The sequence below is a fragment of the Erigeron canadensis genome, chromosome 9 (genome assembly GCF_010389155.1).
Source record: "Erigeron canadensis isolate Cc75 chromosome 9, C_canadensis_v1, whole genome shotgun sequence".
In the NCBI taxonomy this organism is placed as follows: domain Eukaryota; kingdom Viridiplantae; phylum Streptophyta; class Magnoliopsida; order Asterales; family Asteraceae; genus Erigeron; species Erigeron canadensis.
This window is the reverse complement of record NC_057769.1, coordinates 33519574-33532539: the sequence shown is the minus strand read 5'-3', so window position 1 is coordinate 33532539 and position 12966 is coordinate 33519574. Positions and strand designations below refer to the sequence as shown.

Here is a 12966-nt window from a genome sequence, read left to right as displayed (position 1 = left end):
TCAAATGTAAGCTTTATATCCGTATATATGTATTTTCGATTTTTATATATTTTTGTTTTTCCCTTTTTAATGTATTTTCCAGTTTTAGTTAGTGCCATGTAAGCAAAGTTGATGACGTGGCATGGATGACGTGACACTTAACAGAGGTCTGACGTTAAAAACTAACGATATTCCCTTTATTAGGAAATCTACGAAAACTGAATCCTTTAAATAGACGAAAATTAAATAGGTTATCTTTATTAAAATTTTAGATAAATAGGTTAACTTTTTATGTTATATCTACTTAAAAAGCCTAGCAAAATGTAATAAGAATAATTTTAGATATAACACCTAACACAATAGATGTCGCAAATCGTTAATTAGTATGTACTTTTGTCAAAAAGTTTTAGTTGATAGTTTGTGTGGATATTGTGTAATTGTTGTGTATACTAGGTTTGAAAAGTTATTGATTTATGAAAGTACTTAGAAAGCGTTGCAATTTATAAATATATATCATTATTGGTGAATTTATCTATTTGGTATCTTATGATTCACAGGAAAACTACAACAGTAACTTTAGAATATCATTTGAAGTTATTAAATTAGCCACACAAAACTTTAGTCGTGGCAATGTGATTGGAGGAGGAGGTTTTGGATGGGTATATAAAGGAAAACTTGCAGATGAAAATGGTAAGGGATATTATCCTATTGTTGCAAAGAAGTTAAACAAAGCACAAGGTCAAGGAGATAAAGAGTTTTACACTGAGTTACAAATTCTTTGTGAGTATAAGCATGAGAATATCATTGGACTTGTAGGCTATAGCAATGAAACAGATGAGAAAATCATTGTTTATGAGCACGCATCTAAAGGAAGTCTTGATAAGTATTTAAACGATGCTAGTCTTACATGGAGAAATAGACTAAAAATATGCATTGATTTTGCAACCGGGTTGACTTTCCTCCATGAGGCAGAACATGCAGTGATACATAGAGATATTAAATCTTATAACATTCTACTGTTTGATGATTGGAAGGCAAAAGTTGGTGATTTTGGACTTTCAGTGATAAGTGCCACAAACTCTTTTACCATCGATAGTGTTTGTGGCACAACTGGCTATGTGGACCCACTATACTTAAAATGGTACATGCTAACCAAGGAATCTGATATTTATTCATTTGGTGTGGTTTTGTTTGAGATCTTGTGTGGGAAACCTATTAATGATTTCCAAGGATGTAAGAGTGAGCCACTACTAAGTTTCGTTGAACGTAGTATTGAAGAAAGAAAGGAAGATGATTTGGTGTTCAAGGCTATAGATGAAGAAATTGTGCCACGGTCATTAGCTACTTTTCTACGCATCATTTGTCGTTGCTTGCATGATGATATCAACAGACGACCATCGTCAAAGGAAGTGTTACAACATCTTAAAATGGCGTTGAATTTTCAAGTAAGTAATCATACTGTGAGTGAAGTTGGTTACCTTTCCGTGTTTTCTTTTTGAAAAGATAATTAATTAAGAAAACTATTGTGCCGAAACACTAGGAAAGTTCAATAACTGTTCCGAAAAATATATAAGAACCTGATAAGACTAAATTACCCCTAATCTTAATATATATTTACAGACCCATCTATACTAAAATACCCTTACAAAATTCCCTTCACTCTAATCTTCCTGCCCCGTTCTTTATCTTTTTCTCACTATCCGGTTGGACCGTGAATGGGATGGGTCCGGTTTATCTGTTAACTGTCCGGTACTCCGGTCGCTCATGCAAGAATTAGATTTGTTAATGCAAAAACTAATTAAAGTTGTAGCAGCCGCCAGGATTCGAACTCCTGACCACGGCATGAAAGACTGTCCCTTTCCACTTGCACCACATTGCATTTTGTTGTTAGAACTTGAACCATCCAATATATGTAGCTTATTTTTCGAATGTATATGTATTAATTTTAAAAGGAAGACCCGTTCTTCGGTCCAGTCCGGTCCAACCGGTTGGACCATGGACTGCTCATTGAGCCGGTTCAGCGTGTGGTCCGATTCTGAATGCATTGCCTATTATAAGTTCATCTTAATTAAATGACCCTTTTGTGTTTTAGAGTACAAAAATAATGACCCTTTCCTGTTTGTAATTTACAAAGAAAACAAGTTGTGTTGATTTTATTGGTAAAATATCTTCATTTTTTAAATTAGTTAGGATGTCAATTTAACCAACATGGATCTTCTAGAATTTATGCAACAGGTTTGAAATGTAGTGTTGTCTATTATCGTGACTGTCTTAGCGTTGTATCCTTGAAGTTTTTGATCAATTCTTTTCATTTGTGAAGTACATTCTATTTTCAACCTATTTATTAGCTTGCTGATACGGATGAATACAACCGCCTACTGTCCTCCGGGTTCTAGATTCTAAAGCTTTCACGATATAATACTCTATATCTTAACATATGTAAAAGTATGATTTTTTTTTTTACATGTATTAATCTATGTAATGGTATATGCTCTAATTTTCATTAATAGGTGCAATCATGTTTATTCATATTAGTGTGTTCCCTACTATATAAAAGCCATGAGTTAATTCGTATATTCATCTAACAATACGGTACCGTTACACTTAACCACAACTTTGTAAAAGATACCGTTGCAACGCGCGGGTTCCTTCTAGTGTTAATTAAACTTTACAATAGGTTTTGTTATGTTAATATGTGAGGTAGTAACTATCAACTGTTATAGTAAAGTACATGATAACAATATAATTTATAGAGATTAGTATCATTAATAATAGATATTAATAATAGATGGATTCATTTATATAGTGTTTCATGATTGACACATGCAGGGGGGTGATTTCAAACTCGATGACATTAAATTCGCCACACAAAACTTCAGTCCAGCAAATGAGATTCAAAGAGGAAACTTTGGAAGCGTATACAGAGCAGAATTCATAAATGAAGATCGTAACTCCGTTGTTGCAAAGAAGTTCGATACGAGTATCCGTCAAGGGAAAACACGATACTACAATGAGTTTAAAATTGTTTCCGAGTATAGGCATCCTAATATCATCGGCCTTGTAGGACACATTAATGAAATGGATGAAAAAATCTTAGTTTACGAAAATGCACCCAAAGGGAGCCTTGATAAGTATTTGAGTGATGCTAGTCTTACGTGGACGACTAGACTTAAGATATGCATTGATTTTGCAATGGGATTGAGCTTCCTTCATGAAGGTGTTGATGGGAAAGAGGTGGTGCTTCATAGGAACATCAAATCTTCTAACATTTTGTTGTTTGATGATTGGAAGGCAAAAGTTGGCGGATTCAGTGTTTCAAGTAAGATAAGTAAAAAAACAAGCTGTACCATTGATCTCGCACCAGGCTACACAGACCCACAATACTTAACATCTGGTATGTTAACCATAGAATCTGATATATATTCAATTGGTGTGGTTTTATTTGAGATTCTGTGTGGGAAAGTGGTGTATGGAATCCACAAACATGAGAGCGAGTCTTTACTCAATTTCATTAAACACTACTTTGAAAATGGAATTGAGCAAGATCAAGTTGTGTTCAAAGGTATAAAGGAAGAGATTGCGCGGAAATCATTGACTAGATTTCAAAATATTATTTACCAGTGTTTAGATGATGATCCCAAAAAACGGCCATCATCAGAAGAAGTTTTACATCAACTCAAAGGGGCATTAATATTCCAAGTAAGTTAATAAGTTATAATATATAGCTTTGACACGTACTTTGACTAAATTCTTTTAAGATTTTTCTTTTGTCGATCAAAAAATATAATTAGTAAACAAAAAATTGTGTTGAACCTTAGAATGTAGTAGTTATGGTTTCCATGGAATATATGTTAATGTTAATTAAAATACGAATAGGCCGGCTTCATTGCTCTATAATATATGTTAAATGGATCGTAATGTTGAACTAAAATTTCGTTCATGTCGTGACAAATATAACTTACAACTATATATAAAACTATTTTTCTTTCTTTCTTTTTTACTCTATGTTGTTGGTTCCATTCGTATTAATTATGTATCAAATTTTAGTATGGAATAATCATTTGTATACTTTTTCTAACTATTTGATTCTAAACAGGAAGCTTCCCATTGTGGCTGTCATTCTTTTATGTTGTGGTTGCTGAACGACGATATATGAAAGCGTTTCACAAAGAAAAAGAATGGTTCTATAGTTCTATTAAATCTTGTAATAAGACACTATATAAAGCCTTGTTTCAGAATTCGAGAATAAAAGTGTGATTCTAGCTAACATTTGATTCAAAGTGTAGCCTATTCATTTCGATCAGTAACAATCTAAGTCGTGATCATTTTAATAACATTCAATGTGTTAATCTTTTGTGAATCAAGTAAAGCATTCGATCTAAAGATAACCAATCAGATATCGCGAGTATTTATTGGTATGTAAGCAACGACTATAAATTTTTAAAGTCAAAGGAAGTCAAACTAGTTTAAGTAGAGTATTTGAAAGTCAAAGAACTTGAGAGTCTGCAGGTCGTTTTATATGGATCGATCTCCTTTATTAGATGGGGGTACTCTAAAGGTTTGCCATTTAGACCCATTTATTACGTGTGAACGAGTCAATTCGGGTTACGCTTCATCTATAAATAGGAGTAAAATAATACAAGAAAGAAAAATTTGTACGGATGGGACAAAAACTCCCTCTGTTAGTGTAACTAGGAACAAGACCCATATATTTGTAAAACTAGGAAGTCCCTCTGTTAGCGTACAATCTGAGATGAACAGAAGGCACAGCATTGCAGGGTCATCGGTGAGGGATGACGAGAGCATGGATAGCTCTCTTTCAGTTCCTAATTACATGGCACAAACAAAATTCGCCAAGGCCAAATCAAAGGGGCAGAGTATATTAGGCCCGGTTGAGAATGGTGGTTGTCAGGCCACCATGGAAAAGGAATTCGGGCCAAAGAAACGACTTTGGTTTCCGGGACCACCAGCTAGACCTAGGCGACATTCGATTCTTACATTTGATGGTTTTTGGTTTTGATATCGGCCAGTAGTTCAGTGTCGGGAATCCCGACCCTAAAACTATATAGAATGTGAAGGATCTTTTTAGGCCCATCCTAGTTCCTCTACTCATCTAGTATAAGACCTTCCACATTATTGACTAGGCATCAAGAGTGTTATCTATACCATATATGTCATTGCATTGTTATCTATACCATATATGATATATGTCATTGCATTGTTATCTGTACCATATATGTCGGACATTTGATTTATCTTTTTTTAATTACTGAAAGAGTACTATACTAAACAAAAGTATATGAACTAGTCGTTAAACCCGCGCGTTGCCACGGTTATGTTTTTTACGTGATAAAGTTTTGAATACGGACAATATTTTGTAGTATTAGTGTAATACAAATATAATTATGTCAAACACACAAATCCAAGAATAATGTAATAAGATGTATAAAATCATATGACCAAATAATCTTTCTTCTTTGATAAAAAAGAATCCCAATAACAAAGTTCCTTAAAAAGCTAACACGTGGCAACAGGCCACACTTTCTAATGTCAGCTTTCTTAAAACAAAATATTATATGATTTATATCTTTTTTTTTTCTTTTTCTTGTTCCTCATCTATCTCTTCAGCAATTTTTATTAAAAAAAACTTTCGTCTTTAATCCATAGATTCATTATCCAGTTTTACTCCATGATAATTAGATTACAACTTTTTTGATTGAGAGTAACAAGGTTTAAAGAAGAAATGATATATATAGTTGTCTTTTAACTTTTAATTATTGGTTAGTATTGATCCATATTTTTGATTAATTGTTTCCTGTTTGTGATTTATCTTTTACGGGTTAGATTTTTTATATCATAAAATCCACCTATTTCAGTTAAGATATGTATTTTCATTGTGAATGTAGAACAAAATTTTGAAGCACACAAGGTGTTTATCGAAATGTCATTGATAAGTTTACCTTATTTTAGTTCATATTTTTTAAAGTGAAATAGGTATTTTACTTATTGAGCATATGTTAAGCAGTTACGCATCATGGTATTTTACTTAGCAATCTTAAAATAATTAGATATAGCCTTGGAAAATATGTATCACTTAGGCGTCATAAGATGACATGTGCTTTTCAGCGACGTATGATAAAATGTATATTATTCATAGTATTTGAGGCAATGGTTAAGAGAACGTGGCCAAAAAATGCGATTAGGACATGTTGAAATTGAAGTAATTCAATGAATAGAAGTCCATATAGGATCTTCTCATGTCACTGCTTTATAACGTTGTTAGATTAAGGTATACTAACTTGTCAATGGGAAAGGAGTAAATGATTTGCGTATCAAAGTTTACCTTTTTTTTCCTCCCATATAGGTCTTTTTCTGGATAAACATGAGGTGTTTTTGACACCTGCAGATTCTTCTTTGAAATTACTAACGGAAGCAACTAAGCGAGTGACTGGTTGAAAAGGTCTTGAATATAAAGTTGCGGTAATTGTGAAACCACCTGGTGCCAGCTTCCACCCTCCAAACTTGGATAAAATGGTATATCTTTGTTACATATCATACTCGTGTATCTTTCAAGTCACAATCATGTTATACATTCGGCATTATTGAATTTGTGGCGAATGTCATTTTTACCAAACATATCCCCATTATAAATCGGTGATGAGGTATCATATACAAGCACCAATATCACAAATTAAAATTACACCAAGCTTCGTGACAGAAGGCATTTGTCCTATAAAGAATATGGTGTGCCAAAAGAGTCCGCTAACTACAATATAATATGGTGTACCATGGCTTTTTCTCTACAAAAAGAAGGTTTTCAACCATTAAAAACCAGTGCCAATTAACAGAGTAACACTCAATTTGAACCAGAATTAATTGAATACCAAAGAAGGCATTATATAGCGTGAACAACCAACTGTTATCACCACAAACTTTACCAACATCTCTGATGACCTCAAAAAGAAAGGAAACATGACTTGATCTATCCTACCACGAGTCCACGACTCTCATAAAGAAAGACTAAGCCGCCGGTTTATAACCTACCATGCTTGGACAACCAAAACAACTTGGGCCAACTAACCTAAGCCCATCTTCTAGATTATTCAGCTGCCATTTTAACCACACACAATGAGTCAATGACTTGCATACAGTGTCTTGCTTCCCCGAACAGCCCGTGACTTAGTGGCTTCAATAACCGGGTCATGTGGCACTTCATTTTCTAGTGTATGTAGCAGGACTGTCTGAACGGTTGGGCTCATTTAATGGGCGTTTGCTGAATATACATTGTAATTCCTATCATCAAATTTAATCCTCAATTGTGTTGGTATATGAACATAACCAATACAACCAACGACTTTGAAGTGATCTACCTTTGGTTTGACGCCCGACCAGCATTCTTCAGGGACTTTTTCATCAGTACTTCTACTTATGCACCTATTCAGTACATGGAAAGTCCAGCTTGACTACCAGCTTCTTGCCATTGCCCAGTTTGACAATTTGAGAATATTCCTTGTGTAAACCAGACTTCGTATGTGGTTTGAGTAAGCAGAATCAAGGAACCTACTTCCCATTTCACAAAAATCTACCAATGGATAACTGTTTTATAGAAAATTGTCTAATCCCATGACATGCCTTCATCTTCATTTTTGTTTTTCAAGAAAACATGAAAAACAGAAAAACGCGTTCAAATCATAGTTTTCCAAAAATGTTTTCCATGAAAAATAGAACACTGTTTTTTTCTTTTCTATGGAAAATTAGAAAACACATTATTATTGTTTTTCAATTTTCATTTTCCATTTTCTAAATTTTGAAAGTCTCAAATTGTTTTCCATTTTCAAGTTTTGAACGCGTTTTCAAAATTTTCATTTGTTTTCTAAAAATGAAAAACTCCTTTCATTTTCTAGAAAATTAGAAATAGAAAACTAAAAAACATTTTCCACAACTAAACGCGCCTTAGGCGATCCTGACTAGTAGAGCAGAAGCTTTTCATTTACGAATAAAAGATTCAATCTCAACTTTACACAAATCTTCCACGCAAAAGGTCGCTAATAAACAAATGGGAAAATAGCAAACCGATTACGAGGGTAATCGTCAAATTTATGAAGGTACCATCTCTGTGTTTCTGTTGCTGCAAAAACAAGATTTGCCACCTGCATAACGAAATACAGGAGAAATTTTGAATATAATGTTGGAATCAGGGTCCGATTACAAAAAGGAAAATGGAGAAACATACCACAAAAGCAAAAAGTAACCACAATGAGAGATCGGCACCGCCACTGGCCACCAGAAGACCACCGTAAATGACCTTCATAATCAACATCACAGTGAGATGCATAGACATATTGGTTAAGTAGCTGGTTGGGGTCACAAAAAAATTTACAGAAGAGATAACAAGTGAAGTATTTAGTGTATTCTACAATTTCATGAGTTAAAGGTCCTTTCAGAAAATGTATCCAACTGATTTTAAACACTTCTAAAATAGTCACATTAGCTATGACTTTAAACCTTGGGATTCATAAAATGTGACGACCCACATCCTTACATGCAGCCCTTTGTCATTGGCCCAAAATATTATTACTATTACTATAAAGAATATTACATGAGCACATTTTCAATGAAAATTTGGTTTATATTTTTAAATCCCCATTCTCATTGATAAGTGAGTTTGTTAATCTAACATGAGACTTACAATTTCCGCCGAGTAGTGCGGAGACGAGACGTATTCAAACCAATCTCCATAAGGAATAACATACTCCTCCATCTTTTCACTTTTCTCTCGTAAGGAACCCTAATCATTAATTAAAAAAGAATTAAGTTAGCTGATTGGATAATGGAAAAATAAAACAAATAACTATTTCCATGTATTCAATTACCTCTTAGCATAAGAAATGAAATACTATAACATTAAATTCCATCCTAACTCAAGCATAGTACACCATGGTTGCCTCATTCAAAACTAGTAAAGCCATCGTACATTCGTACATGAGGCCTGAGGGTTTACCAAAATGTGAAATCAGAAGAAACTCATTCTGAATCACTACCTTATAACACTTAAAAGTTAGCCTGGAAAAGTGGAGATGGCCATTTTGGCATTCTTGCTAAGAAAGGGTAGACTGGGGTTATAATTTGTATCAAGCAGGGCTCAGCAATATCCACCTTTTTACGGAAGGGACCAAATAGGGTGAGTGGGTCAAAAGTGACCCAAAGTGTATTTTAATGCTCGCAGGCAAATAAAATTCTATACTAAATGACAATGTATCAATACCTCATAGTTAATACATTAACTATCTGTAATGTTCAAAAAATGGAACAAAAGATTGTTCTTAGGTCAATCCAATGTGTTTTGACCGGTCAATACAAGTGACCTTCTGACCAACCCCATTATGAGTTTATGACCCACCGAACCCGCGCAATTTGTCACCTCTATAGAAGAGACCTTCTAATTCAAAACTAATATGGAACATTAGCAAATACTGTAAGTCGCTAAGCAAAAGTGGCGTATCGATTTGGGTTAAAGAAGCTGACCCTTATAAAGATAAGAGAAAGTTTGCAATAAAAAGAGCTCTTTTTATTAACAGTTCAACAAGCAAGAATATGATCAAGTTAGTGGGTCAAAGAAGCTGACCCTTATAAAGATAAGAGAAAGGTTACAATAAAAAAAGCTCTTTTATTACAGTTCAACAAGCAAGAAAATGATCAAGCTCGTCATTATTATTCTTGGTGAGTGGTAAGTACAACAAACCGATGTAACCAATCCCAAAAGAATATAGCTGGACCTAGTCAAACTATATAGCTCAGACTGCAGATAGAACAGTTAAGAGTATCTAGTGGACTTACAAGAATTTCATGACAACGGAACTGATGCATCCAACCCCAAAAGAATATAGCTGCACCTATCCATGTATACCAACGAAGCCTCAAGAAAGGAGTCACAAACATCCATATATTAAACTCAGGCCTGGACATGCGATCCTTTCCCTTCACTATAAACTCCACCAGAAGATTCTTTACAAAGTTGAAAACCTCAGGTGCAAAAGTACAGCAAAGAGACAGCGGAGCTGCCGTATAGAAACTGATATAATAAAAGATCATTTAAATCAGAAAAGAATATTAAAAACTGATACACATAATTTCGAAGATAGAACTTAGACGTAGCAATATTTCATTTACCCAAAGGTCATAGCTAGATGAAAGCTTTAAGAATTAAGATATATCCAAAAAGCTTTAAACTTTACGACTTATGTTTTGACCAATACAATCGCACCACTCAAACTTACCAAAAAGACAATCATGTAACTCATATAATAGTTGCATATATAGAATAAATAATTAAATAAACAACACACTTACAATAGGCCGGCAAAATAACCAAGGATGTGCATTCGAGCAGATGGACTGTAGTTAAATATGTATATTGTCTCATAGAAGCGTCGCAAAACTTGAGCTTCCATTAGCAAAAGCATAAACACAGATAGCCAAACCCTGTATACATATTCTCTTGTTGACAAAGATTTATGAGAGGAGAAGGTATGTGAACCTCCAGTCAAGTGGCTGGTTATAGTAGAAAACAGGTCTTGGTCAATAAGTGATGGTAGGGTCTTAATAGCATAAGCCCACACTGCAACAAGCAAAATTGTCGTCCAGAAAATGGCCACCACATAAAAGTGAGAGAAATATCGCTGAGGCACGGTAAATTTCTGAAATTAACAAAATGAATGAATAAATGGAGTTATACAAAGAGCCATCATCATATAAAAGTTGTAAATCAAGTATCCAGATATTGTGGGCTTAAGTAATATATCTAGAGGCTTTTTCTGTATCCAATAGTCATTTTTTGAGTAGTTTGTAGCTAATCACTTAAATTTAATGTCAGTAGGAAGCCCTATTCTTTTAGAAACGTGGTGTCTTTTCAATCAATTGTATTACACATAAACTGATGACTATAATACTAATATCTACAACGAGACTAGAAGTCTAGAACCCATGGCCAACACGTACAGGACTTGTCGGAGATTGCTTCTTTCAGTACTTGTATAATTCTTATAGCAGATAAGCAATAATATGTAATCTATGATAAAGTACTTAATACTTCTGATACAAAGAAAAACCTGTAAAATAAGCAGGTTAGTACTTTATTTTTTAAGTAACTAATCAATTTACAATAAGAAACCCCGAACACCCCCTAATACCACTGGGCCAAAGGCCTCTCGATAGGATTTAATCAAAACAAACATGAACTTTACAACTTACAGCATTAAATTGACAGATTCGAAGGTGCATATCTAGAATATTGTGCAACTACAATCCATAAATTTTTAAGCCAAGAAGCCTTTGGTTATACCCTACTACAAATTTCCCTTCATCATCTAACGAAGAAGAAGACCATTGTGATTTATCTATTTAAAATACCCACTCATACCTATCCCCCTGGGCTGGCATTTGAATGATCGTAAAAACTTTTTACAATGCACAAACCGATATCGTTTATACTAGAAAAACTTTCAGGACCGCAAATGAACAAAATAGCAACTGCTCTAGTTATCACTTATCATCAATGTACTATATACAAGACTGGTCTCCCTTTCGCTATCATTCTAAATCCAAAACCATTTAATCATATAACTCCCACGTTAACACAATCTCGAACAATGATATAGCATAAAAAGATAACATCTTTCGCAATGCCAATTAATATAAAACATAATAACTAACATTTAAAGAGTTAAGTCCTAAATTCACTTACATTTTTAGATTGTAAAACCTTGCCTCTCTTGGCAAACCCCAACAAAACTTTCCGAAACCAACCAAGCCCTGGAACTGGCAAACAAGCAATCAAAATCGGTAAAGTAGCCGCGATCCACGCGATTCGTATCAACGAAACAAGCCCCAGCTCCAACTCTTCCATTCTTCATACACACCCAGATATAAATGTGGTACTCAATCCATATATAACAATAACAACAATTACATAAAAAGAAACAAAACACACACTCTTTTCGAAACAGGGGAACGTTAATGAAGAGCAATTTGAAGTGTGAAGGTTCAATATTCAATAAAGTTTGTTACTTTTATTTATACACATTATATATATTACATATATTTTTTTATATCTATCTATGCCCTAGATTTATTATGAAAAGAAGAAAAGAAAAGAATATACCTGAGAAATGAAGATTGTAAGATTATCATTGTTGATCATGTTCAAAATTTGAGATTTATGGATGCTGCGATAACCCAACTCCGCCACCACCGCTACGACGGTTTACCACCGTTACTCACAAACACTATATAAATCGACAAAAGTTATATTCTTCCATTCACACAAAAGAAATTTTAATAACAGTTCCTCAAGTATTTCATACATGTCCCTTTTAGTCCTTACTAAACACTTTCTATAATAAGAAAGAAATGCCTAAACTGAGGGTGTTTTTACACTATTCGTCCCAAAATAAAATCATAATAATTTAGTAGTGGATGTGCAAATGGCCCGACCCACGAAAACCCGGCCCGGTCCGCGACCCGCAAGTGCATGAAAATCGGAACCATGACCCGGACCGTGATGGTTCGGGTCGCAGGCGGGTCACGGGTTTTCTTCACTTTTTTCGGTTTTTGGCTTTGACCCGGCCCAGCCCGACCCGCACAACCCGTGACCCGAAAATACAACAAAAGTTTGACCCGTTACCCGGCCTGTTAGCCCTTCGGGCGGGTCGGTTTGGGTCGGGTCACAGGTTTCGGGTTTTTTCTCATCCCTAATAGTAGTATTAGACTCAGGAGCTAGAAAATACATTTAAAAAAAGAACAAGTCAATGCGATGAGTACTTTAGATGAAACAGACTGTACTACTCCACTCCACTTGTATATATGATTTTATAAAATTAATCTAAGATAAAAAGCTTACAAGTGAAAGACGTAATTTGGATTAACCTCTTTGAATCTTCTATAAAGGATGAAATGTTAGACCTGTGAATAAATTAAGACACAGGGTAA

The 12966-nt window shown here is 34.4% G+C and overlaps 1 protein-coding gene and 1 long non-coding RNA gene across 2 annotated transcripts; both read right to left on the bottom strand.

Moving 5' to 3' along the window:
- Positions 1–6835: 6835 nt before the first annotated feature.
- LOC122581215 lies at positions 6836–7693 on the bottom strand. The gene is made up of 2 exons (XR_006320983.1): positions 7350–7693; positions 6836–7272 (listed from the first exon to the last, which is right to left on the bottom strand). It is a non-coding gene; the product is annotated as an uncharacterized LOC122581215 (long non-coding RNA).
- A 218-nt stretch (positions 7694–7911) lies between these two features.
- On the bottom strand, positions 7912–12258 carry LOC122581214 (polyprenol reductase 2-like). The gene is made up of 7 exons (XM_043753388.1): positions 12140–12258; positions 11723–11885; positions 10330–10676; positions 9817–10051; positions 8669–8767; positions 8213–8284; positions 7912–8129 (listed from the first exon to the last, which is right to left on the bottom strand). Exons 1-7 carry the CDS (start codon positions 12166–12168, stop codon positions 8025–8027), a joined length of 1050 nt encoding a protein of 349 aa, XP_043609323.1. The 5' UTR covers positions 12169–12258; the 3' UTR covers positions 7912–8024.
- Between the last annotated feature and the right edge of the window lie 708 nt (positions 12259–12966).

What these genes read in the sequence shown, in the direction of transcription:
- LOC122581214 (XM_043753388.1), bottom strand. Translation starts at nt 12,168, where the DNA reads ATGATAATCTTACAATCTTCATTTCTCAG. An exon ending in GGTTATTTTGCCGGCCTATT is followed by an intron (nt 10,052 to 10,329) that starts GTAAGTGTGTTG and finishes TTATTATATCAG; the next exon opens with TTTCTATACGGCAGCTCCGC. An exon ending in TCCGTTGTCATGAAATTCTT is followed by an intron (nt 8,768 to 9,816) that starts GTAAGTCCACTA and finishes ATTAATGATTAG; the next exon opens with GGTTCCTTACGAGAGAAAAG.